The 27,256-nt window shown below is 31.5% G+C and overlaps 1 protein-coding gene across 3 annotated transcripts in view; it reads right to left on the bottom strand.

Annotated features, from left to right (window-relative positions):
- Nucleotides 1–27,256, bottom strand: part of LOC114331506 (corticotropin-releasing factor-binding protein) — a 553,233-nt gene that overhangs the window by 144,906 nt on the left and 381,071 nt on the right. For all 3 annotated transcript variants that reach the window (XM_050648639.1, XM_050648641.1, XM_050648640.1), the window contains one exon: nt 21,769–21,979. In XM_050648639.1, the coding sequence (XP_050504596.1) occupies nt 21,769–21,979 (211 nt within the window). The remainder of the gene's footprint in view (nt 1–21,768; nt 21,980–27,256) is intronic.

Genomic DNA, 27,256 nt, shown 5'->3' with positions numbered 1-27,256 from the left:
AGCTATTCCACCTACACGATGAACAGACGCCGTTAAAAGGATCGCTGGCAATTGGCTGTATGAAATTCAAAACCGACAGAACTGGAGGTCTATATTCAACTTTGGACACAGAAGGCAGAGTAATGATAATGCTGACAATTAAAGAATATAAGAAAAGGTTGTAATCAATTGAAGCTCTGTTTTAAGTATGAACATGATAGCCTGGTAAATGAAATGGCACGTGCTGTGCAAGAATTTAATACCAAAAATAAACCCTTTTTTAAGAAAATAGGTCTTCTTCTTCTTCACGTGCCATATCAGAATTATCCGACGTTGGCGATCACCATTGCGAAGGCTTCTTGATCTTCTGCAATATGGAATAATTGTCCAGCATTTGGTATCTGAGTCCATTCTCGAATGATTTTTAACCAAGAAACCTGTTTCCTTCCTACACCTCTATGGCCCTCTATTTTGCCTTTAAGGATCAGTTGTAATATTTTATATCGATTTCTCACTATATGTCCCAGATAAGACATTTTTCGATGTTGAACCGTCTTTAGCAGTTCTCTATCTTTGTTAACCCTCCTTAGTATTTTTTATGAGTTTTTCTTGCTGTCCAGGGTATCTTCAGCATCCGTCTATAGTATTTTTACTACAAAAACGTTATTACGTAGGTCAAAATTTTTGAATTGTCAAATAGAGAATAGAGAACTGTCAAAACATTAGAATGTGACTTTATGTGTTTATTAGAATGTGTTTATTTAAACATGGCAATAATGAAAAGTCACATTCTAATGGTTTGACAGTTCTCTTACGTCAAAAATTTATTTATTTAAACATGGCAATACTGAAAAGTCACATTCTAATGTTTTGACAGTTCTCTTACGTCAAAAATTTTGACCTACGTAATAACGTTTTTGTAGTAAAAATACTATATAAGTCAACATTTCCAATGCTTTAATTCTGTTTATGATCGATACTTTTAGTGTTCACACTTCTACACTATACACAAGTAAGGACCAAACATAGCATTTAACCACTCCTTGTCTTAGTTCTAAACTGACATGATACGTGCAAAGAAATGACTTCATTTTCATAAAAGTAGTTTTAGTCATTGCTATTCTACGTTTTATTTCTATGTCTGGATCTAGTTGGTCCGTTATGCCCTATTCCACGAACATACGACTGTTTTGGATTACTTCGAGAACGAATATTTTACTGTGCAAAATAAGAAGAACGAAAGTAAATTGCAAATTACATTGTTGTTTAAATGAGAAATGTAGTTTAAATGTTTTAAAAAAGAGAAAACTTGAATATCTGGGGCATATAATGAGAGGTAGCAGATACAGGATGCTGCAGTTAATACTCAATGGAAAGATCGACGGAAAAAGAGGAATTGGTCGAAAGAAATATTCATGGCTCCGAAACCTTCGTCAATGGACTGGCTTATCAGCAGATCAATTGTTACTTGCCGCACAAGATCGAGAACGATATCGGCAAATTGTTATGGAAGCTACCTACGCCTAAAAATTTGGGCACGGTACTTAAAGAAGAAGAAGATTGTTGTTTATTGGAATAATTATTAGCGCCATTTACTTTCGTACTTTCTATGTTGCACACTAAAATATTCGTTGTCGCGATAAACCAAAACAGTCGTATATTCGTGAAAGAGCCCATATCACAATTCCTAAGTATGTCATTTTTAAACTTTCTCAACTTGGACTCCGCTTAATTAAAGCTTTGTATCGAGATGTGGGTAAAGACTAAACACTAAAAATTTTATTTTGTTTGAGTTTACTTTAATGATCATTTCCTCTCCTACCTCGTGAATACGATCAAGCAGAATTTGGAGACCTTCAATATTATCTGACAGAATTAATGTATCGTCTGCATATCTAATCACATTATGTAGTTCCCCGTTGATTTTTATTCCATATGGCTGTCTCTCAAGTGCCTTTTTAAATAACTGGTCCGAGTAAACATTGAACAATGTTGGCGACAAAATGAAACCTTGTCTGACTCCTTGTTGTATGGAGATTTCATCGGTGTAGTTATCTCCAATTTTTACGATTTCAGTTTGATTCAAGTACAAATTTTTAATGACACGAATATCCTTGTCATCTATTCCGATATTTTTCAGTATATGCATTAATTTTACATGCTGTACTTTATCGAATGACTTTTCGAAGTCCACGAAACATGCAAATACATCTTTTCTTTGGTCACGGCAGTTTTGTAATAGGATGTTAAGCGTAAAAAGTGCCTCCCTGGTTCCCATAGCATTGAGTTCTAAAACCAAATTGGGTATCTTCGATATCTTCTTGGCATTTGCGTCTAATTCTCTCGTGAAGTATTCTTAGGAAAATCTTAAAAGTGTGGCTCATTAGGCTAATTAATCGATATTCTGAGCATTTTCTCGCATTGTGTTTTTTAGGTAATGCGAAAAAGATGGATTTGAGTCAATCTGTGGGAATCATTCCGGTGTTATATATTGAATTTAAAAGTCTTACTATTACTTTTGTTATCATCCTCTATTAGTTTCAGCAATATCACCTGGACCACAAGCTTTTCTAATTTTAGCATTATTTATAGCGTGTTCTACCCCGCATTTTATAATTTCTGGGCCGTCAGTATAGTTTTGGAATTTCAGAATTCGACAATATTATTCCTGTCATCAATATACAGTGAGCACGTAAAGGTTGGAATAAATTCATTTTCTCGAGAATGAACAAGTTTGGAAAAAAATCCCGAAACAGATCAATTTTTATTTTTAAATTACGACTTTTTGGCATATATATCATACTAGTGACGTCACCCGTCTGGGCGTGATGACGTCATCGATGATTTTTTAAATGAGAATAGGGGTCAAGTGATAGCTCATTTAAAAGGTAATTCAATTCTCTATTCAGTAATATAAACATTAAGATAATGATTTATACAGGGTGCCAAAAAAAATTTTTTTTAATTAAATTTATTGACATAAAAAGAAGAATGTATGTAATTTATTTAATTCAAAATACATTTTACTGCTATTAGAAAACAGGAAAAAAATTTTATTTGATAAATAAACATTGTTTTTTGTTTAAATTCAATATTAAAGCAGCCATCCACTTGCCTCTTGACAGTTTGAAATTTAATTTAAGCGAAAAGCAATGAATATTTTTCAAATAAATATTTTTTTGCTGTTTTCTGAGAGCAGTAAAATGTATTTTGAATTAAATAAATAACATACATTCTTATTTTTGTCAATAAATTAAATTAAAATTTTTTTTTGGACGCCCCGTATAAATAATTATGTTAATGTTTATATTACTGAATAGAGAATTAAATTACCTTTCAAATGAGCTATCCCACGACCCCTATTCTCATTTAAAAAAATCATCGATGACGTCATTACGCCCAGATGGGTGATGTCACTAGTATGATATATATGCCAAAAAGTCGTAATTTAAAAATAAAAAGTGACCTGTTTCAGGATTTTTTTCCAAAGTCGTCCATTCTCGAGATAATGAATTTATTCCAACCTTTACGTGCTCACTGTATACAACACCTTCCATTCTTTTCTTATTTCGTGATCATTTACAATAATTTTGTTATTATTCTCAACGAGTTCAGAGGGAACTTGTTTTTTAGATAATATGTTATTTATTTCTTTTAGTTTTTTGTGCACATTAAATAAGTCGTGTCTAGATATCACATCCTCCATTTCGTCGCACCTTTCTCTAATCCATTTTTCTTTGGCTAATTTGATCTCCTTTTTAATTCTTCTCTGCAGGTGTCTATATTCTCTTTCATTAGATTTTATCAGTCGTTGTTGTTCCATCATTTTCAATATGTCGTCTGTCGTCCATTTATTTTTCTTGATTAAGTTTTTCTATAATCATTGTTTGTGGAGATTTCGTTAACTTGGTTTTTAAATCCACTCCATAATTCTTCTGGATCTTCTAGTTGTCTTCCGTTCTTTTTATTCTGTTGTTAAAATCTTTTTTAATGTTATGTTTTATGTTTATATCGTCAAAGTTAAGTACATTGATTTTTGGTTTTTGTCGCTGAATTCGTTTTATATTAACCTTAGTTTAATATCTGCTACAAGTGGTTGATGATCAGATCCAATTTATGCCCGAGGAAATGTAGTGACTTTTTGACGGCATTTCGAAAACCCTCATTTACAAGTATATAGTATAATATGTATATGTATACTTGTAAATATAAGAAACTAGGTACGTCGTTACAAATTCTGAATACTGAAAGTTCTACCCAGATATGCCGTAGAAGGTCACACATTGAAATATTTGCATATGCTGATATACTGTGCAGCAACATCAATTGCAAATATTATGAACATTAACATCAGAACACGTCGAGGTACTAATATTGAAAGGACAGATAACATAGTTTCACCTTGGGTAAAATGGCTGCTAAGAAAGATAAAATTATAGCGTTGAAATTGGAACTAGAGATGCGCATAAACCATCCTATTAAGGACGAAAAATGCGAACCTGGATCGGTAAATCTCCTCACAAGCGACATCCCAATCAAGTCAGGCAAGACCATGTCAATAATATAGCGTCGACTATTGGTTGACGTCACGAAAGATGTTCCCTGAACTAAAAGGTTCATTAATTCAAGATCAGGTAATTGAAAAATATTGTCAAAGACACTTAGGACAAGAGTGATGCTGACGTAAATGTCGAGACCAAAAAACTATCCACCATCTTACCAAAGGCTGACAGCCATTTGCTGCAACTGAATATAAGGAACGGTATGAATTAGTAGGAAAGATCCTTCATAAAGAGATAGCTCTCAAATAGACCATCTTCCATATTATCAATAAATTCCTGAGAGTATGCTTGAGAATGATAACAACAAAATAATTGGGACCGCATTTTGCCCATAGACCAAACTGTGGCACATAATAAACAATATCTCATACTAGTTAACAAATTAACAAGACAAACAACAATAAGTGATTTGGCGATATCTAACAAAAATAATCTACCTGACTTATTTTAAACACGGGTGTTTTCACCCACGAGAAGGAGTGACTGTCACCCCCAAGTAAAAACAACCAACGGCACAGGTTCCACTTTGAAGTGGAGGTAAGGTAAGTAAAACCTAAATCCAAATTTTCGGGAAATTCGCAGTTGACCCTGAAAATCACACGGTATCGACGTATTTCCCGTTCATTTACTGGGCTATAAATTATAATAATTATATGGCATATATCAGTGGTGCTCAGACTTATACTGCGTGGGATCTACCACATAAACTTCAAGCTTCCAACGATCGACCGATAGTAAAAAAAAACAATTTTGAAAATGAAACACTTTATTGCACATTTCTATTTGATAAAAAGTTGTAACTACAGAGAGTCGTAATTAAAATCATGCCTTTCATCTTAATTTTATTTGGATGTTGATGCATGGCACTGCGTATCATCCACAAGTTTTTCATATTATGGAGAAATATTTATTTTTACTACCTTAATTTGGGGAAATGCAGACTGACACAAGTATGTTGATCCAAAAATGCTGTGAAATGCAGAGCTACTTGCCTCAAAGACGGATATTTGTCTGGCGATATAAAAGGAAAAACAATTTTGTATTGGTCGCTCTGGATTGAAGATATATTATTTTCAGTACCTCATTTTGGACGGAAATTAGCTGATTGAATAAAATTGAAAGTAATAGAGATTTCAGTGGCAATTTTTTTCATCTGTTCACAAGAAAATTGATTAGACATAAATATTACAATATATGTGTTTTTTAAAATCAGCGAAGCGTCTATCAAACTCACTACGAACTGCTTGCAGCTCAGTCTACTAATAATAAACATAATTCAAATGAGGGTTACTCTTTTTTCAACGATGGAAAGTTGTTTAAATCCTTTCTGTTCATTTGATTAATCAATAATTTCAATTTGTCGATAAAAGAATATAGGTACTGTGCTCACCACATCGATAATAATTGTTTTATTTTTATCCTGTAGTTCCAAATTAAAAAGGTTCAAATGATTTGCTAAATCTGTTACGACAGCCAGATCACTCAGCCATTTTTTGGTTTTGAAGTAGATGAGTGTCGTTCCCTCGTTCTTCTAGAAAACAAATTGTTTCGAAAAGTAACTCCTGGAACCCATCTAAAAATTTTCCACGTCTCAACCACCTCACATCTGTATACAAAATTAAATCAGAGTGTTCCGCAGAGTCGCTATTTTTCAACTGTGCTTTAAAGGACGTCGTTGCAAGCTTCGCGCCTGATTGAATTCACAATTTTTGTTGTCATCTTCATGACGTCTTTCATATTTAAAATTTTGGAACACAAAACTTGCTGGTGAATGATGCAATGAAATGAAAAAATGATGTAAAGTGATCGTTAGCTTGACACACTGCAACACATCCATTGTTAACGCCAGTCATGGATGGTGCACCATCTGTTGTAATACACACTAGTTTGTAAATCGGTAGCTCCTGTTATTTTACAAAATTAAAAAACAAAACGTTGTATATATCTTCTCCGCCATTTTTTTCTTTCAGAGGAGTTGTTAGCAATTCTTCTTTAGCAAACATATCAGAAAATACCATCCGAATAAAAATACACAACTGGGCGGTATCATTAATATCGGTTGAGTCGTCAAATTGCAAAGAAAAGTTCACTTCATAGTATCACTTTTAACTTTGCTTTCCAAATCTTTCCTATGATTTAGATACGTCTATAGAGCGTTTCACGTTAAGTATTGAACATTGCTGGGATAGCCGCATGATAGTCACCGTTGGACGTTACAACGGGACTTCTTTGATAGCCGACATAATATCTTTTCCATTTGTATTTTTCCGTGAATCGCGATCGACTTCAAAAACTTTGGCGATCGACCGGTCGATCGCGATCGACTCTTTGAGCACCACTGGCATATATTATCATACTACTGGCGTTATCAATCTGGGAGTGATGCTATATTCTATGATTTTCTAAATGAGAAAAGGGGTCGTGTGATAGCACATTTGTAAAGTTATTCAATTCTTGATTCAGTTATGCAAATATTAACATAATTATTTAGGCAGAGTGGCCAAAAAAATGACACAATTGTGTCAAATTAATTGACACAACTGGAAGTATTTATTCAAGTTCAAAATATGTTTTACTGCTCTCAGAAAACAGAAAGAAATATGTGCATTTGATAAATAAACAATTCTTTTCGCCTAAAAAGAATGTATAAACTGCCACCACCTGAATCCTGGTAGTAATTTAAATGATGACGAAAATCTTGATTATTTAGGGTCATTTCTAAAGTTATATTACGTATCTCCAATCTAATTCCATTTTTTAAATCAAATTTTGCTCTAATTCAGATCATCCTTATTCATTTCTTAAAATATTTTGGATTAAATTAGTTTTTAAATCTAATTAGCTACCGAGATCATGAGAACTAATAAGTATCAGAACAAAATTTTTGTTTTTATTAATAAAGTTGTCTTGGGTCAAATTCAAATTCGTGGTCAAGTCAGTTCGTTGAATTTTCTTTTAAGTGCTTGTTTATTACATTGAAATAATGGAACATTAACGGAAATACAAAGAATCTAATCATTAATTATTATAGTTGAATATGAACATAAAATCAGAATACAATAAGAAGTATGTAATTTATTTAACTGTACTCTTCTAATAGTATATTATGTAATAAGTCTATAGGACAGCCCATTGTTAGTAAAATTGAAAAGAAATTAGAGAAGCTGGACATAAGAATAATTCAAGGCAAGTTGAAGCTGATAAAAGTCTTGTAAAATGTCTGTTTTTCATGTAATAAGAAAAGATAAACATCGTGAGTATAACATTAATTTATAATTGCAGGAAATCAGTCAGTATCCCAGAGAGCACAAGTACGTTTTATGGACATCCAATGGACGTACATCTGTGTACATTGGAACGTCCAATGGACGTCCCGCTAAGGTACAATGGACATTAGATAGACGTCCAACGAACGTCCAGAGTTCACAAAATTGGACGTCCATAGAACATCCGCTACAAACGTACAGTGTAAGTTGTTGAAGCTTTAAGTGTACATCTTATGTACATTCAATGTACATCTGATGTACATTCAATGTACGTCTTATGGACATTTTTGTAGGGCACTTTTCAGAAAGCAATCTAGTGTCCATAATTTTTTGAATACATACATAGCAAAAAGCCTTTAGGTATAGGAAATAGTTCCTATAATACTAAACTTATACTTTAAAATATTACAGAAAATACCTTTTTTGTTTCTCTTTATTATAACATAACTTTATTATGTATACTTTATTATAGGAACTTCATTAATGCACGACTGCACTTGCACGATAAACAGCAAACACAAAGATATCACAGGATGTATTATATTGTATGTAATAACTTAATAAAGACAAAATGCAGATAATGGCGCCCTATGAAGCATGCACATTAAAAGAGGTTTATTTCTGTTCGTTCTGTTTCCTTCCAAACATTATTTCTTAGAACTTAGAGTCAGTACGGTTGTATACTGCAAGCGGGTTTGCCATTCTGTGAATTATCATAAATAAATCCTCCTTCAGTATTCCACAACAATTAACAGCGATAATCCCCCAAAAGTACCTGCCTAATACTACCTTTTACGACCGATAGCGTGAAGAGCGACAACGTTGTCAAAAAGTTTCTCATTTAGTTTGGCGGGAAATTTAACAGTTACAAAATGCACATTTAAGATTAAAATTGGTAGTGTCTAATTATTATTGTAAGTTCTATAATTACCGATGCGCGATGTAGCTCCGTTATTCTGAAAAAGTTTACCATCGCTTTATCATCATCTAATATTATATAGGTTTAATTAAAATAATTTTAGTGGTTCAGTGTTTTAATTCGATGATGAAAAAATATGTGACTACATTATTTATTAGAAGCTTCTTGTATTCTACTAATAATATTACTTTGACTAAAACAAGAAGCTATATATAATTACTGATAACATTAGTCGCGTTTTGTGTAAAATCTCCATGGACCACAAATGGCTGTCCAATGTACGTTGAAATCAAACGTCCAATGGACGTCGCGTAATGGACGTACATAGTACGTCCAGTTTTAGTCCATGGACGTTTGGACATTAATGTACGTTATATGGACGTCCATCGGACGTTGTGTGCTATATGGGATATAGTCCGATCAGGGAACGCAAAATTTTACGAAAACCTCCAAAAAAATAAAGGAAGGATAAAAATTTGGAAATAGGTAGTTGAAATTGTCTATTATTATATAAGAAAAAGTTTACAATTCTACATAACCTCCAATTTACAAAAATTGGAAAATACGGGGTGCAAAATTTTTTCTCGGGGGTGAAAAAATATACGTTCAAAATAAGTCCGGAATTGAATAAAATGACTAATTCTTAGTAACCTTTATTCTATAGAGTTTTTTTACTAAGTCAGTACTTTTTGAGTTATTTGCGAGTAAATGTGTTCATTTTTAACAAAAAAAAAAAAATGTTTTTGGACGGTTTTTCGGAGATAACTCAAAAAGTAAGTATTTAGCGAAAAAAATATTCTTAGTAAAATAGCTTAAAAAAATTTAAATAATGGTGTATGCTTGAGGTCTGTAGACACAGTAGAAGGAGAGTTGCAGCTAATGAAATGCAGGTTCTTCTTCGTAAAATTCCAAATCGAATATTTTAATGTGAAATAACCAAAAAACGGAGCACTTTTCGGGGAAAGTTAATTAAGAATTTTTTAAAGTGTTTAAAAAAAGATTTATTTTTGTTTTTTTTTTTTAAATACTTCTAACATTAAAAGTAAGTGAGTTACGCTCAAAATATTGTTGGTCCCTTTTATTTTTTGGTTAAAAATGGCGAAAATCACCCCTTAATTAGCTTTTTAAATAAAATTAATCGTTACCGCTATACAAGTTGCTTTACTTATGTATTGTTTATATTATTATCTATAAGTTTCATTGGTTCAAAGTGCTCAGTTTTGAAAAAAATTGGGTTTAAAATAAAATTATTTTATTTATTTTGAAAAAAAATTGTAATCGTTTATGGAATTAATTTAAAAACAATTAGGAATACGAAAAATCTCAAAGAGTAATAAAATGTACGTTTTCGTTTTTTGAATATTTTTGATTTTTTATTTTCTTGTTAGACAAAAATTGGTTATGATATGGCTGTTAAAATTTGCCTAAACTCGTGATTAGTTACTCGTTCAAGCCATTTTAACTACAGCTTTTTCAAAACGAAGCACTTTGAACCGATTAAACTTACAGATCATATAAATAATACATAGACAAAGTAATTTGTGAAGTGGTAATGTTAAAATTTATATGTGATTTACCAAAAAATAAAAGGGACCAACAATATTTTGAGCATAATTCAGTTACTTTAATATTACTTTTAATATTACAACAAAAATAAACCTTTTTTTAAACACTATAAAAAAGTTAAAATGAATTTTTCCCTAAAAGTGCTCCATTTTTGGGTTATTTCACATTGAAATATTCGATTTGGAATTTGACGAAGAAGAACCTACTTTTCATTAGCTGCAACTCTGCTTCTACTGGGTCTACAGACCTCATGTGTACACCTTTTTTTTTTAATTTTTTATGGGCTATATTTTTGCTCAGAATATTTTTTCGCTAAAATACTTACTTTTTGAGTTATCTCCGAAAAACCGTCCAAAAACATGTTTTATTTTGTTAAACACGAACATATTCACTCGCAAATAACTCGAAAAGTATTGACTTAGTGAATCTTAGCAATTAATGGAATCGATTTATCTCTGGAAGATAAATATGCGTACAAATTTTTGTTTTTCTAACTAGAACCGTTCTGGAGGTATTTAAGAAAAACTAGTTACAAGACGCCATTTTCAAAGAACTCTAGCTCCCTTAGGAAGCATTTTCGCACTGGGTGAATTTGGTTAAATTGTCTTAAAATTACCTGAAGGATCTCCTGTCTTCGTTTGTCGGTAGAGTTTCTGGACACCCTGTAATATTATGTACTAAAACGGGATAGTTCCCGTGACTGTAGTTAAAAAATCTAACATTGAATTAAAAAACTCCTTAGTAGTAAATATAATTTACTTACTAAAGAAGTAAAATTTCACTTGTAGGTAGATGGTACATAACTTTATTAAAATTTTTTTTTCTAAAAAGATCCAAGTTGGATTAAAGTGGGTACATCACTAGTACAAAAAAAGAATGTGTGTGTACTTTGTACGCACGTAAGAAGTTATACTTCTATTATATGATTTAAACGAAATTAATATACTTTTTATTTATATTTTGTTTAAATATTAAACTAATTTATACTTACTACTTCTCAAACATTTTTATTAGAACAGTGCCAAAAATTAAAATCATAAAAGAATAAAACACACAAACACATTAAACAAGCCACAAATGATGTCTGAACATTAGTTGTCGAAATTTTTTTTAACTAAATACGTATTTTCTGAAAATACAATTATATAATAAATACACTTACAATCATAAAATGTATTAAAAAAAAAACAAAAAAGAAAGTTTCTATTGGGACTCGAACCAGCGCTGATAAGAGCGGTTGGTATTGGAATTCATTCGCCTTCTCCGCTTAGCCACGGACACTATGTGTCATTATTTACGAAGATCGACTAACTAAACGGATTAAACTTGTAATATTTTGATATTTTGAAAATTGATCAAATTATTTTAATTTTGAGTTGAAAAAATACAACAAAACATATAGTAAAAAAACAATATATTAGGTGAATTTTGATGGTAATCAAATTATATAAATAAAAGTATTACATACTATGTATTTTGGCAGATCAAATAGGTAGGTTTGTACCCATGATACATTAACAATTATTACGTACCTGTTGCTTTTAAAAACTATTTAAAAGTCACTACAATATTATAAACTTTTTTGTTTCTGTCCTCACAACAATAAAACTAATATATTATACATTTGTTTACCTTTACCTTTACCTCCAAACCACAGCTGCCATATCGGATAATTTTTGACATGTCATTTGAACATCCAATCAGAACAAAGTTATAATGCGCATGCGCCGGGCTGATAGGTTTTAACATATAAAAAAATCACCCTCTATCGCCGGTAAAGAAGTATAACTTCAAAAACACAAACATTTTTGGACTAACCAGTCCATCATCGGGTTGAAACCTAAAATAAGCAAACCACTTTATATAAAGGCAAAGTTGAAATTTTGACTGTTAGAAAGTTAGGAAAAATTAAAACATGTGGTTACTTACTTCAGATCCAAAGTAGTTGGAATTAGCTACATAGTTAGGTCGAATGACCTTAGCATTACAAAAATTAAGCCATTTCGGCTACAACAATGTCGACAATAGGTCGATGTTAAAAGAATATAATGAGACTATAATGGAGTCTTTATCTTGGCTTCAAACTGAGAGACTGAAATATGACATTAAAAGAATATTGACAAGACCTTCTGGATAGGGAATTTTATGTGAATATAGTTATTTTATATTGTAAAAATTCAAAAAAAAATTGAACTTAAATAAATGAATTTAATTAGCTATTATATAAATGAGTGAGAATAAAACAATTGAAATTAATAATAATATAAAATTATTTATGATAATTATATGACGATTGAAAGCGAAAATTTTGCCAACAAGGTGATGACGTCACTTATTCAAAAAGGAGAAAAGAATAAAGAAAAAATATAAAGAAAATTAAAGGAAATCTAAAATGTAGATCTAAAAGTATTAATGATTAAATATGGGGTTTGACTCTTATGATATGTAATTTAAGTTAATTAAAAAAAAACACAATAAAATTAAGAGTATAACTGAATTCATGTAAATTAGAAGGAGAAATGAAAACAAAATTAAGAGTAAATTACTATGGTTTAAAGTAACTGAGATTAAAGTACCAAATGGTTGTATATTTTATATAAAAATAAAATTAAAAATTAAAAAGATGATATGGAATGAAATATAATGGAATTTCGGTTTAGTTTAAAAAATTAAATAAATAATTAGAATAATGATGTATGACTGGTTAACTGAATTTATGTAAATTTTAAAGAATTTTATGTGAAAATAAAATTAAAAATAAAAATAAAAGAAATAAAATGAGGTTGAAAAGAAGGGTAAAATATCATTATAAAATAAAACAAAATATGTCAACCTTGAATTAATGGTTGTCTAAATTGAAGAGAAATTGAAAATAATAATAAAGAAAAGAAGATAAAGTAAAGTTATAAAGAGAATGAATATATAATGTGGTCAATAAACCAACAGAGACATGAGAACCTTTTTTTTGGGAGGTGAGAATCTTCTAAAGAACGTCTGGGAAGGTGTCCCAGGTGTGTTGGATTCAATCCGCCACGCTTCACCGTGCCGGATCGCCTACCAACTAAACTCACCTCCTCTTTCTCTAGCCGACGGGTCTGGGACCACTCTTAGCGAGTATATACACTGACCCGTCGACCTTACTCTTAACTCCCCCCTGGCACTTTTCGCGTGCGTTCCGCAGACTAAGTGACCCCCTAGCTGCCCCACCCCACACACACCTCGCAAAAGACCGGCCAGTGAAGACGACCGTCCCGTGTAACCCATGTGTGGGTGAGGCAACCGGGGTGCCCCCCACCCACCATGAAACTAGCAAGAAGATACCAGTCGGCAATTACGAGTAACTCCAAGCATTCATGTTTTCATTCACTCACACTCACTCTCACACTCATACCTTATAAATTATTACGTAAATAGACTTCCCTATTAGAAATAATGAAAAACGATTATAAAAAATTTTTGTATGGATAAAATTATGGTACGATATTAAACATATAAAATTAAAAGGTAAAATCGACAAATTATTTGTATAAATAAAATTAAATAAACAAATAAATAAAATAAAGTAAAATAACATGATAAAGCAGTAAGCGTAGGTTGGATGTAAAAGGTCCTCCCACCCTGGCTGCCCTCTACAACACCAACACGTTAAAAAAATAAATAATAAGGGTCATCCCGCTTGCAGTCGCCTCTCTGTTTCCTCTTTATGCTTCATTGTTTTGGTAACAAAGGAAATGACCAGGTCGAAGTCACTCTTGCTGCTGATAGCTTTATCCATAAGCTCGTGAGGCTCACCTAGAGGAGACCCCAGACCTAGCTGCAGCTCGGTACGCCCCGCACGGTATGCCGGGCATACGAATACGACATGCTGCGCGTCATCCACCACTCCACACGCGGGGCATAGATCGTCCGCGGTCTTCTTTATACGATAGGTATATGATCTGAACGGTCCATGTCCCGTCAAGAACTGTATAAAGTAGTAATTGACGCGCCTGTGCCTACACTCGTACCACCTTACTACATCCGGAATCAGAGATCTCGTCCAGGCTGCCTTTTCGACCTCGGCTGCCCATTCCCTCTGCCACATCTCTAAACTTCTGTTTCGTTCTTGAGGTCCTGAACCAATTGCCCCGTTATCCCTCTGATACATTCGGACTCTTTCTCTGGCCAGAATGTGCACCGGCACAGAACCAGCCACAACCTGTAAGGCAATAGTTGATACGGTTCTGTACGCGCTGCACACCCTGATCAGAGGTTTTCTCTGTAGTCTAAGAAGCATGTCTTTATATTTCTTCTTCTCCAGGGCCTCGTGCCATACTGGGGCCCCGTACAGTGCGATGGATAAAATTCATTGCAACATCACCGCTCTTTTATGAGATCTAGGACCCCTTATATTTGGCATTAACTTGCTTAACGTGGAGGTCTTTTCTTCCGCTTTCCGATATGCCTCTTACACGTGTGGTCCGAATGTCCGTTTGTCGTCAAGACATGAGAACCTAAGAATACCTCAACAAAAGATAGGAGGCACGCAAAGGCACACACATATCTGCCAGCCCAATGATTACATAATAATCATGACAAATTGGCAAAATTGAGCTCATAAATACATTAAAGGTGATAGTGTAATAAATATATAGTGAAATAAGGTCTTGCAAAGATTCAGAAATTAAATTGATAGAATAGGTCAAGTTGTTATGTATAACATAGTTAATATAAATCAGAATGAGTATGTTTGTGGTCAATACACTAACCGAGAAAAATGTGCCTGAACTTACCTCCACAAAAGATAGGAGGCACCTAAAGGCACACACATATCTGCCAGTCCAATGATCACAAACACTAATAGTGACAATTTAAAAATTTGGGCTTAGGTGAGCTAAAGGTTTGTTTATTAGAGGCGTTCAATAACCACCAGCAACCAAGCCACAACAAAACCTGTATATAATTAAGATAAAAGTTAAAATACTTGAGAAAACTGTATTGTAAATTAATGGAGGGTTTGTGAAATGATTTATTGATAATCAATAACCTATTGTCGACATTGTTGTAGCCGAAATGACATAATTTTTGTAATGCTAAGGTGATTCGACCTAACTATGTAGCTAGTTCTAACTACTTTGGATCTGAAGTAAGTACATGTTTTAATATTTCCTAACTTTCTAACAGTCAAAATTTCAACTTTGCCTTTTTATACAGTGGTTTGCTTATTTTAGGTTTCAACCTGATGATGGACTGATTAGTCCGAAAACGTTTGTGTTTTATGTACTAGTGATGTACCCACTTTAATCCAAGTTGGATTTTTTAGAAAAAAAAATTAATAAATTTATATACCATCTACCTACAAGTGAAATTTTACTTCCTTAGTTAGTTTTTTATTATGGTATACAGCCAATGACAGGAATCTTTTCCTTTAGATATAATTTAATTAAAAATTTTAAAAATCAAAATGGATTACATAAATTTGTACAGAACGAACGTTTTGGCACTTATCAGTTCATCATCAGTGAAATCATTTACTTGCAAAATAGGTCCAAAACCAAATAGCGCGTATACGTAAAATTCAATTAATAACCGGTAACGCGACTTGGGGATTATAGCAGGGTAGTCTGCTATATCTTAGGCCTACGGTATACATCTAAACATTCCGTATATGTATTTGGAACCTAGGAGTTTTCTATTGGTTCGTTGCAGCACAAGGTCATATTTTAACCAATAGGCGGCGAGGTCCTAAACGCATATACGGAATGTTATTCGGTTCCAAATTCATATACGAAATGTTAAATATTCCTAAACCGAAAAAGATAAGTTTTTATTAGAGTCTGTTAAAAGGAGATTAATTTTAAAATACTTGTTACTGTATTATTAAATAAAAATAAAGCAATTATAGTATTTGGAATGTTATTTGGTGCGAAATTCATATACGGTATGTTAAATAATATTCGTAGAACAAAAAAACGATTTTTATTAATGCCAATTAAAATTAGACTGGCTTTTATTAGTATATTATGCAACGAGCATTTAATGAAGGTCATTATGAAGCGAGTATAAGGGATACGAAACGAGCCGCCTAGCTGCGAGTTTCGTATAGATTACAAGCTTCATAATACTAATTAATGCAAGTTTTTTACACGATTTTTTCTATGATCATTCACAAAAAAAATATATTCAAATTTATTAATTTTGTAACGCAAAAAAATTAAGTAGTTTGTCAGTCTGACAGTTTGTTTACATATTGAGAACTGTCAAAGAGTATGTATTTGATTCGCCATTGGTTACTGCGCGTGTGCCACCTTTATCGCAAATGTCATATCGCGATTCTATTGGTTAAAAATCTGTATCCTAATGAAAATATGTATCATAATGAAGTTCATTATGATACAGGTAGTGACATCATAATTGATATATTATAGTATGAGAATAGAAAAATTATTGTTAATGTATTATTAAAGTTTTACAAGGAAAAAGTTTTCCTGTAGTTGGCTGATACCATATAATAAATACGAATATATGAAATATATGATACGAATAAATTCTTTTAAAAAAAGTCTATATTAAAATCCCTAAAAAGGGCTACATCACAGAACTAGTTTTAGATTGATTGACCAATCATCATCAGTGCTTTCCTAAAATGAATATAACCTGATAAAATGATGCAAAGGTTTTAAAATTTTGACTACGTTTAAAAAAGTCGTAGGTTTTACCTACTCACGTGTCCTTACCATGCTAACCACCAAAATATAATATTACAAATTTTATTTACATATATTACATAATTACAAATATTTTGGTGGTTGTGGTGGTTAGCATGTAAGATCACGTGAGTATAACGTACAACTTTTTTTACCCGCATTCAAAATTTTAAAACCTTTGCACCATTTTATAAGGTTATATTCATTTTAGGAAAGCACTGATGATGATTGGTCAACCAATCGAAAACTAGTTTTGTGATGTAGCCCTTTTTAGGGATTTTAAATATAGACCTTTTATAAAGGACTTTATTCTTTTTTTTGTATTATATGGTACACAGCCAACTACAGGAAAACCTTTTTCCTTATGGATCTTTAATAATACATTAACAATAATTTTTCTATAGTATAATATATTAATTATGACACTACTTGTATCATAATGAAGTTCATTATGATACAAGTGATTATGATTCACTACTTGTATCATAATGAACTTCAGATTTTTAACCAATAGAATCGCGATATGACATTCGCGATAAAGGTGGCACATGCGCAGTAACCAATGGCGAGTCAAATATATACGCTTTGATAGTTCTCAATATGTAAGCACACTGTCAGACTAACAAACTACTTAATTTGTTTGCGTTACAAAATTATTAAAGTTGAATATATCTTTTTTGTCAACGATCATAGAAAAAATCGTGTGCACAACTTGCATTTAATTATCGTTATGAAGCTCGTACTCTATACGAAACTCGCCGCTAGGCGGCTCGTTTCGTATCCCTTATACTCGATTCATAATGACCATCATTAAATATACTATTAAAAATGTATAATAAAATGTATAATAAAATGTATGTATATAAAATGTATAATATACTATTAAAAACCAGTCTCATTTTAACTGGCTTTAATAAAAATCTATTTTTGTTCTACGAATATTTAATATACCGTATATGAATTTCGCACCAAATAACATTCCAAATACTATAATTGTTTTATTTTTATTTAATAATACACTAACAAGTATTTTAAAATTAATCTCCTTTTAACAGACTCTAATAAAAACTTTCGGTGTATGAATATTTAACATTCCGTATATGAATTTGGAACCGCATAACATTCCGTATATGCGTTTGGGACCTCGCCGCCTATTGGTTAAAAAATGACCGCGTATTGCAACGAACCAATAGAAAACTCCTAGGTTCCAAATACATATACGGAATGTTTAGATGCCTACGGCATACAAGTAAAGTAACAGGACCAGTGCTATGCTTCAACCGACTATATTACCCCTGGTTTTACCCAAAGTACAGTTGAGTCTAGGCGGGTTCTTTATAGACCAGTAAGGATCTGCGAAAAAACGTCTATTTTTGGATGTGAGAGGTGGCATTCGGATTTTTGCAGATAAAGTTAGGTGACACCTTCAGTAATAATAATTGATTTATGCTCCTTCTCAAATATGCCCGGAACATTAATAAAAAAATTAAAATATTTAAAAATTTCGAAAAACATCGATTTTTTTCTGCTTTCCTTGTTTATAACTTTAAAACGATTCGTTTTGCAGCAAAGTCGTACAGAAATAAAATAAATATAATTGAATTTTGTATAATATACGATTGGTAAAAACTGTCTTAAGGTATTACCTTTTCTGCAATATGGCAATAAATACAAAATAAGGGGGCAAAATAAGTCTGTTGTTATTCATAATTTTTTAACCACTTTGGCGGCACTTAGAACCTTAATAATTCACTTAAGAAATTCTTTGTAATATATTTAAATCATGTACCAAATTTCATTAAAATCGACCGAATAAATTTTGCATAATAAATTTGCAATCTAAATGTTTTTAAAAAAGTTCAAATTTTTTAAAATCTTTCTGAACAAAAAGTAGACCATTTAGAAGTTGGCTAATTTTTTTGCATATAAAGAGGTGCTCTACCTATCTAATACACTTCACAGAATTAAAATCGGATTATTTAACGGGCCCCAGCAATGTTTTAAATTTATAACAATTTTTTGGCTTATAAAAAATAGCTTTGTTTAATAATAAAAAAATTAATTTTTAGCAGTGCAAATAATTAAAACCGGTATAATTTGACTTAAACTTTCAAATGCTGTCAGCAGAATTGCCATTTTATTTTTTAATCAAACGTTATTCGCGTTCAAAAATTGCAATTTCTCGATTTTTTGAAAGTTCCACCGCGTTTATCTCGAAAACTATGCATCCTACGAAAAAACTTATAAGGACATTTTTTGCTTAGAATTGCTCAAGAAATACAAAAAAATGTTTTATTTTGCGAAAAATCGATGTTATGTAATTCCTCAAGTTCTTTGTTTATAACAATTTTATCGACATCCGGATCAAGTGTTATCGAAAAAATTTGTGTTCTACGGGTCAAAATACATAAAAACTTGGGTAAGTCCATTTAAATAAAGGAGCCCGTAGCACCCCCTCCTGGCCACAACACTAATTTATTTATAAGCCAAAAAATTGTTTATAATTTTAAAACATTGCTGAGGCTGTTTAAATAATCCCATTTCAATTATGTAAAGTTAGTTAGATAGGTAGGGTACTTCTTTATATGTAAAAAAATTGACAAATCTTTGTATGTTCTAGTTTTTGTTGTGCAAGATTTTAAAAAATTTTAATTTTTTAAAAAAAGTTTAGATTGCAAAATTATTATGCAAAATCTAGTAAGTAAATTTTAATGAAATTAGGTTTACGGTTTTAGTACATTACGAAAAGTTTCTAAGCGAATTAGGAAGGTTCCAAGTGTAACCTAAGTGATGGAAAATCATTGAATAGAGACAGGCTTGTTTTGCCCCCTTATTTTCTATTTATTGCTATTTTGAAGCAAGGGTGATAAATTAAGACATTTTTAACCAATCGTATCTAATAGAAAATTTAATTATCTTTGTTTTATTCTAATAGGACTTTTTTCTAAAATATATAGTTTTTAAGTTATAAGCAAAAAAAATTAGAAAAAAAAAAGAAATTTTTTGAAATTTTTAAATATTTTATTTTTTTTTAATGTTTCGGGCATATTTCAGAAGGAGCATTAATCAATTATTATTAAAGAAGTTATCATCTAATTATATCCGCAAAAATCTGAATGCCACCTGTCACATCCACCTAAAAACAGATCCTTATTGGTCTATTAACCATGCGTTATCATTTAAAGCATACGAAATAAGTTGGAAATTTACTAAACGCAACAGCAAGTGGGGGCAGTAAGTAGCTACTGCTCCGATCACGGGTTAAAATTTGATGTTATCAAATAAAATAGAATGCCAAATGTAAGTTTTGCTTTAAAATTTTCGTGCAGAACTACAGCTACATTTAAAGTAGCTTAATAAATTATTTTAATATCATTGTATACTATAAAAAACTTCAAAATGCAAAAATTTTACAAAATAGCAGCAAAAAATTCAACAGACTGACAGCCACAAAAGTCAACAAACCAAAACGTTACAAATTGTACTTAAAATGTGAAAACATCCATAATCGTCTTTTTTGTACCTATCTTTTTTCAATGTACTGAGTCTAAAGTGTTCATAAAAATAACATGTGTTTTTACTTAATAACAGGCGGTAGATGGTTTGTTATTAGTTTCATGCGTGGAAGATAATGATTCTAGATTAAAAGTATGTGTTTTATCTCGCCAGGTATGTATTAATAACGCACGGGTAAAGACTCATGGACTCAAGTGTACTCATTTTTATTCAGGCTGAGTCGACCTGGGGCCTATATACATTTTAAAAATGTCTAGATGTTCTCGCCTGCTCTGCGTCTCGAACCCCGGCCTACCTGCGTAGAAGTCAGACATACTACCGCCTGAGCTCTCCGAGCCCTAAAATTCAATTTACATTCTTAAATCGTAAAATTGTAAGGGATTAAAGCTGTTGTTAGCGGATACTTTCCAGGGACATGACGAAACCCTACCCGAAAGCTTAGACAATCATCTTGGTCATCTGAAGTCTGCCAAGTGATTTCAGTTGCTTTCAGACTTGGCAGACTTCAGTTGATCAAGATGGTTGCCTCAGATTTTAGGTAGGGTTTCGTATTGTTCCCTAAAAGTATCCGCTAACATCGGAAGCCTTTACACTTTTACGTTTTAAGAATATAAATTGAATTCTACATATAACCACTGATTCGTTTTGAGGCTATTTTACAAGTAAATGAGTTAATTGATGATGGACTGATCAGTCCGAAAATGTTCGGTATGAACAAATGTATGTAATCCATTTAGATTTTTAAGATTTTTAATTAACAACTTCTATTAATGAGTTTTTAACTTCGATGTTAGAGTTTTTTAAAATACATGTTTTATTAAACAAATTACATAGGTACATAATTCAAAAGTTAATCATTTTTTTAGTCTCCGTGGATAACTAATTATGTACTTATGTTTCCTTTCAAAAATGATCTAGCACATGAATCCTATTCTGATTAAAAAATATTATCGATTACGTCATCCCACTCAGATCGATAATGTCACTACTATGATATATGCCACAAAATTATCATTTAAATAAAAATCGAACTTTTTCGGGATTTGCCTCCAAAATCGCTCCTTCTCGAAAAAAATTAATTTATTTCCTAATTTTTCTCTCACTTTTTAATCTGTTAGATACTGCCAAAAAAAGTGAAAAGAACTTCAGAAGTCGATTTTTAAATCAAATGTTCAAGTACAGTGTGTAGTATCAAATTGAAATCATACAATCTTTAATGAATAAAAAATATCTCAGCCGTTTTCTCGCTTAAGAAAAATACGATTTTAACTTACGTGTAGGGTTCTTCACAAATCTCACGGTAAAGCTGAAACTAGTCCCTCGGGCAGGCATCCTGTATTGTATCAGTGCTACATTTTGGGAACTCGTGAAAACTTTCTTTATTTTCCTTTCTCCACAAAACTCGTTAAATCGCGCCCTCAACGGTTTCTGATGGTCTCTACTGCTCGGAAAAAATTCTCCCTTCAATTCCCATCCATCTACTACCTGGAAATATTAGTATCTTAACAAGAAATTGTATAAATAATCACATAAGACAAACAGTCATTATGTTTTTCATTATATAAGTAAAAACCACTATAAATAAAAAAACATGAAAAAAATATTTTTAAGAAACGTTTTTCTTTATTTGAGAGTGACTACAATTAAACATTATAAAAAAATCAACTAAAAAGCAAAAAATAAAAAAAAAATGGAAAAATCTAACACATTCGTCAAAAAAAAAGCGTGGCGTGTCTTCATCGAATAAACGGTTTTCGCACTACGCTTTTCTTTAACGAATGTGTTTTTTTTATTTTTTTATTTTTGGCTTTTTAGTTGATTTTTTTATAATATGTTTAATTTTAGTCACTGGCAACTAAAGAAAAGCGTTTCTTAAAAATATTTTTGTCATATTTTTTTATTTTTGCTTTTTAGTGTAATAGTTTTCAAACATTAAAATATATCGTCATGTTTATTAACATAATATATACAGGGTGTCCAGAAACTCTACCGACAAACGAAGACAGGAGATTCCTCAGATAATTTTAAGACAATTTAACCCAATTCACCTAGTTCGAAAATGCTTCTGAAGGGAGCTAGAGCTCTTTGAAGATGGCGTCATGAAATTAGTTTTTCTTAAATACCTCCAGAAGGCTTCTATATAGAAAAACGAGAATTGGTATGAGTATTTACTTTTCAAAGATAAATCGATTCCATCGATTGCAAATTTCTAGTACCAATCATAGGCGTCCGTTGTGGGTAGAGCAACGGGTATTTTATCGTATAACTTTTTTGTCCTTAACTTTTATGCATTTTTGACACCGGATTATTAAATTGTGAGGTATTCTAGTACTAAAAGGTACTCTTGCTTTAAGTCGGTAGGACGCACCGTTTACTATAAAAATCGATTTGAAAGTTTTTCGTTTTTGGAATTTGAAAAAAAATTGAAAGAACTTTTCAACAAAAAACGAAGTATTTTACCAACATAAAGTAAGAGTAACTTTTAGTGCTCGAATACCTCATAATTTAATAATCTAGTGTCAAAAATGCTCGAAAATTCAAGACAAAAACATTATGCTATAAAATAACTGTTGACCTACCCAAAACGGACGCCTATGACCAGTACTAGAAATTCGCAATTAATGAAATCGATTTATCTCTAGAATATAAATAAATGTACCAGTTTTCGTCTTTCTAAAGAGTTTTTTTTTGAAATTTTTTTTTGTAATTCAGAAAGTGAAAAATTTTCAAATCGACTTTTCTAGAAAACGGTGTGTCCTACCGATTTAAAACAAGAGTACCTTTTAGTACTAGAATACTTCACAATTTAATAACCCAGTGTCAGAAATGCATAAAAGTTAAAGATAAAAAAGTTATGCGATAAAATAACTGTTGCCCTACCCAAAACGGACGCCTATGATCGGTACTAGAAATTTGCAATGTATGGATTAGATTTATATCTTGAAGATAAATACGCGTACCAATTTTTGTTTTTCTAAATAGAAGCGTTCTGGAGGTATTTAATAAAAACTAATTACAAGACGCCATTTTCAAAGAGCTCTAGCTCCCTTAAGAAGCATTTTCGGACTAAGTGAATTGGGTTAAATTATCTTAAATTTACCTGAGGAATCTCCTGTCTTCGTTGGTCGGTAGAGTTTCTGGACACCCTGTATAAAATATATGATGTACAAACATGAAAAGTAGTCAGAATCGGCAAACAATTTGAAACTTTTTTGTTTATTTATGAAGCATAACGTAAACAATTAACATAAATAGTGAAATTATGTATTGTTCATATAATTAGCTACAATCTGTAAAAGTTTCAAGTTTCTACATTGAAAAAAACAAGAGAATTTAAGCATTTTCCGTTAAAATCGTTTTTTTATTTAAGCAATTAATAATAAAAAAATTTTTTATTGACTATTCGTGTATTGTTCCCGCGAATGCATATGTCTGCAAATTTTTAGTCATTTGAATTAAAGAAAGGGCAGTCAAATTAACGTCCAAAGATTTGATCCAAACGATTGAACTAAAGAAAAGAGTTTAATTAATTAATACGGCACAACGAATTCTAACGTTAATTGTAGCACAAAACGTCTCTACCGGTGGTTTTTCTAAGACCACTATAAAAACACGAATTTTTTGAATTGGAGTTTTGGTTGAATTTTTGTTTCGTAGGTATCTTATTGAAATTTGACACGAATAAACGCCGATTTATATATAAACAAATATATGATCTTTCAAAATTTGAAATTTTATTGTTTATTTATGAAACAACGTAAACAATTAACGTAAAAAGTGAAAATATGTATATAGTCCAGAAAGCCACTGCGCATCCGCTTGGAAAAATATTCTAATTCCGATTTTTTGCACAATTTTACTCAAAAAGGACCCCTTTTAACAAATTTGCATGTTGCCAGGACCAAAAGTTGGTCAAAAATTTTTTAAACGTTTTTTTTTTTGTTTTTTTCCTAAAATTATTTTTTTTTAATGGAACAAAATTTTTTTAGGTTTTTTGGATCATTCCAAACAGAAAAGGTCTTTAGTGACTTTTCTCTAAAGTTGATAGTTTTTGACATATAAGCGATTAAAAATTGAAAAATTGCGAAATCGGCCATTTTTAAACCTCAAAAACTATGTGAAAACCTGAAAATTTGAATGTTACCAAGAGAGGTAGATATTCTTTAAACATCGACTGATGAAATCCCGAAGAGTTTTATGCAATGCAATGTCAAAAATCCCTTTGTTTTTTAATTGCCAATCAAGCGTGCGCGACACTAATTTCCACCGTTGCATGTGTATACATTATGGTGCAAATGAAAGGAATAAATTCGTTATTTCGTAAACCGGCGACATTAAGGAAAAATCCCAAAACAGGTCGGTTTTTATTTTTAAGTTATGATATTGTGGCATATACATATAGTATACTAGTGACGTCATCCATCTGGGCGTGATGACGTAATCGATGATTTTTTTAAATGAGAATATGGGTCACGTGCTGGCTCATTTGGAAGGTTCTTCAATTCTCTATTCAGTGATATAAACATGTACATAATTATTTATACAGGGTGTCCAAAATTTTTTTATTAAATTAAATCATTTGGCAAATTGACAAAAAAATAAATTATTGGACACCCTGTATAAATAATTATGTAAATGTTTATATTACTGAATAGAGAATTGAAGAACCTTTCAAATGAGCTAGCACACGACCCCTATTCTCATTTAAAAAAATCATCCATTACGTCATCACGCCCAGATGGATGACGTCACTAGTATTCCATATATGTCACAATATCATAACTTAAAAATAATAATCGACTTGTTTCGGGATTTTTCCTTAAAGTCGCCGGTTTACGAAATAACGAATTTATTCCTTTCATTTACACCATACTGCATACACATGCAACGGTGGAAAATAGTGTCGCGCACGCTTGATTGGCAATTAAAAAACAAAGGGATTTTTGACATTGCATTGCATAAAACTCTTCGGGATTTCATCAGTCGATGTTTAAAGAATATCCACCTACTTTGGCAACATTCAAATTTTCAGTTTTTCACATAGTTTTTGAGGGTTAAAAATGGCAATTTTTCAATTTTTAATCGCTTATATGTCAAAAACTATCAACTTTAGAGAAAAGTCACTAGAGACCTTTTCTGTTTGGAATGATCCAGAAAACCTAAAAAAAATTTATTCCATGCAAAAAAAATAATTTTAGGAAAAAAACAAAAAAAAAGACGTATAAAAAATTTTTTACCAACTTTTGGTCCTGGCAACATGCAAATTTGTTAAAAGGGGTCCTTTTTGAGTAAGATTGTGCAAAAAATCCGAATTAGAATATTTTTCCTAGCGGATGCGCAGTAGCTTTCTGGACTAATAGTATATATATCATTACCTATAATCCGTAAAATTTTCAAGTTTCTACATTGTAAAAAACAAGAAAAGCATTTTCCACTAACAACTAATACAGATAAAAAAAATTTTTATTGACTATTCGTGTATTGTTCCCGCGAATGTATATGTTTGCAAAATTTCATTCATTTGCATTGAAGAAAAGTCAGTCAAATTATCGTCTAAAAATTTGATGCAAACTATTGAAGTAAAGAAAAGCGTTTAAAAAATAAATATGTTTAAGATGTTATGGGGTGTATTCTGTAACAATTCCGTTAAATTTTCGAGGCCTCTAACATTTTAGCTTCCGCTATAATTATGTTTGTATTCCGTAAATTATGCATACATTAAAATCATAACCTAAACCGTTAAAACTCTGCTAAAACAGAATAGGGCATTCCAAAACTTTGACGTTTATCACACCGCTGGGAGTAAAACTGTCAAACATTATATTTGTTTATGCTTGTACCACATTGTGTCTTTTAAGTTTTTCAGCATTAATAGTTTTTTGGGTGTATATTCCGAATATCTTGTTGTTAATTTGGTGTAGTTTTTAGTTTTAGAAGTACTTGAATGACTTTATTCGCTTTTAAGCAGTGAAAAATAAAAAACAATAGTGAATATTTTCGCAAGTAGTTCGTAGTCAACACAAGATCTTGCTAGTAGGTATATACAAGCAACATATTTACAAAATAAATAATATAGCATTATTTTCCCTCGAAGAGTTTGAATTAACCTACGGTGGAGAAAGTTTTCCAAGCGTAAGTAACATGGGCATTGGGCATAGGTATTTAGCATTTTTAATGGGCATTTTATAGCATTTAACCATTACTTTTGTCTCTAAGATGTCTTTTGTCACTGTTGCTAACCGATAAAACTGAACTTTATTACGAATACTTTGCATTCCACACTTCAATACACAAGAAATGAGGTATATTATCTTTTTAAATTACTTCTTCCAGTAAAAGTGTTAAATTAACCCCTGTACAAAACAAAATTACAAAAAAAAACGTAACATAGCATTAAGAACCAACAGAAGAATAATAAATTTATGTTTCCCTCCCAGCCGCCATATTGATTTAATTTTGACAGCATATTGGAATGCCCTACTTTTTTTTTAACTGTCCTCTTATTTTTGAGGTCCGTTAAATACGCTTTAATAATTTTGTTTTGTTTTGTTTATATGATTGGTAGTTTGTTATTTATATATTGCGTCCATAAAGTAACGCATAAATTCATTATTTCGTAAACAGGTGACTTTAAGGAAAAATTCAGAAATAGGTCGATTTTTATTTTTAAATTACAATTTTTTGGCATATGCATCATACTAGTGAGTATCCATCTGGGCATGATGGAAAATCGATGAAGTTTTTTAATGAGAATAGGGGTCA

Source organism: Diabrotica virgifera, chromosome 4 (genome assembly GCF_917563875.1).
Source record: "Diabrotica virgifera virgifera chromosome 4, PGI_DIABVI_V3a".
Taxonomy (NCBI): Eukaryota; Metazoa; Arthropoda; class Insecta; order Coleoptera; family Chrysomelidae; genus Diabrotica; species Diabrotica virgifera.
This window is presented reverse-complemented; position numbering and strand designations above follow the sequence as displayed.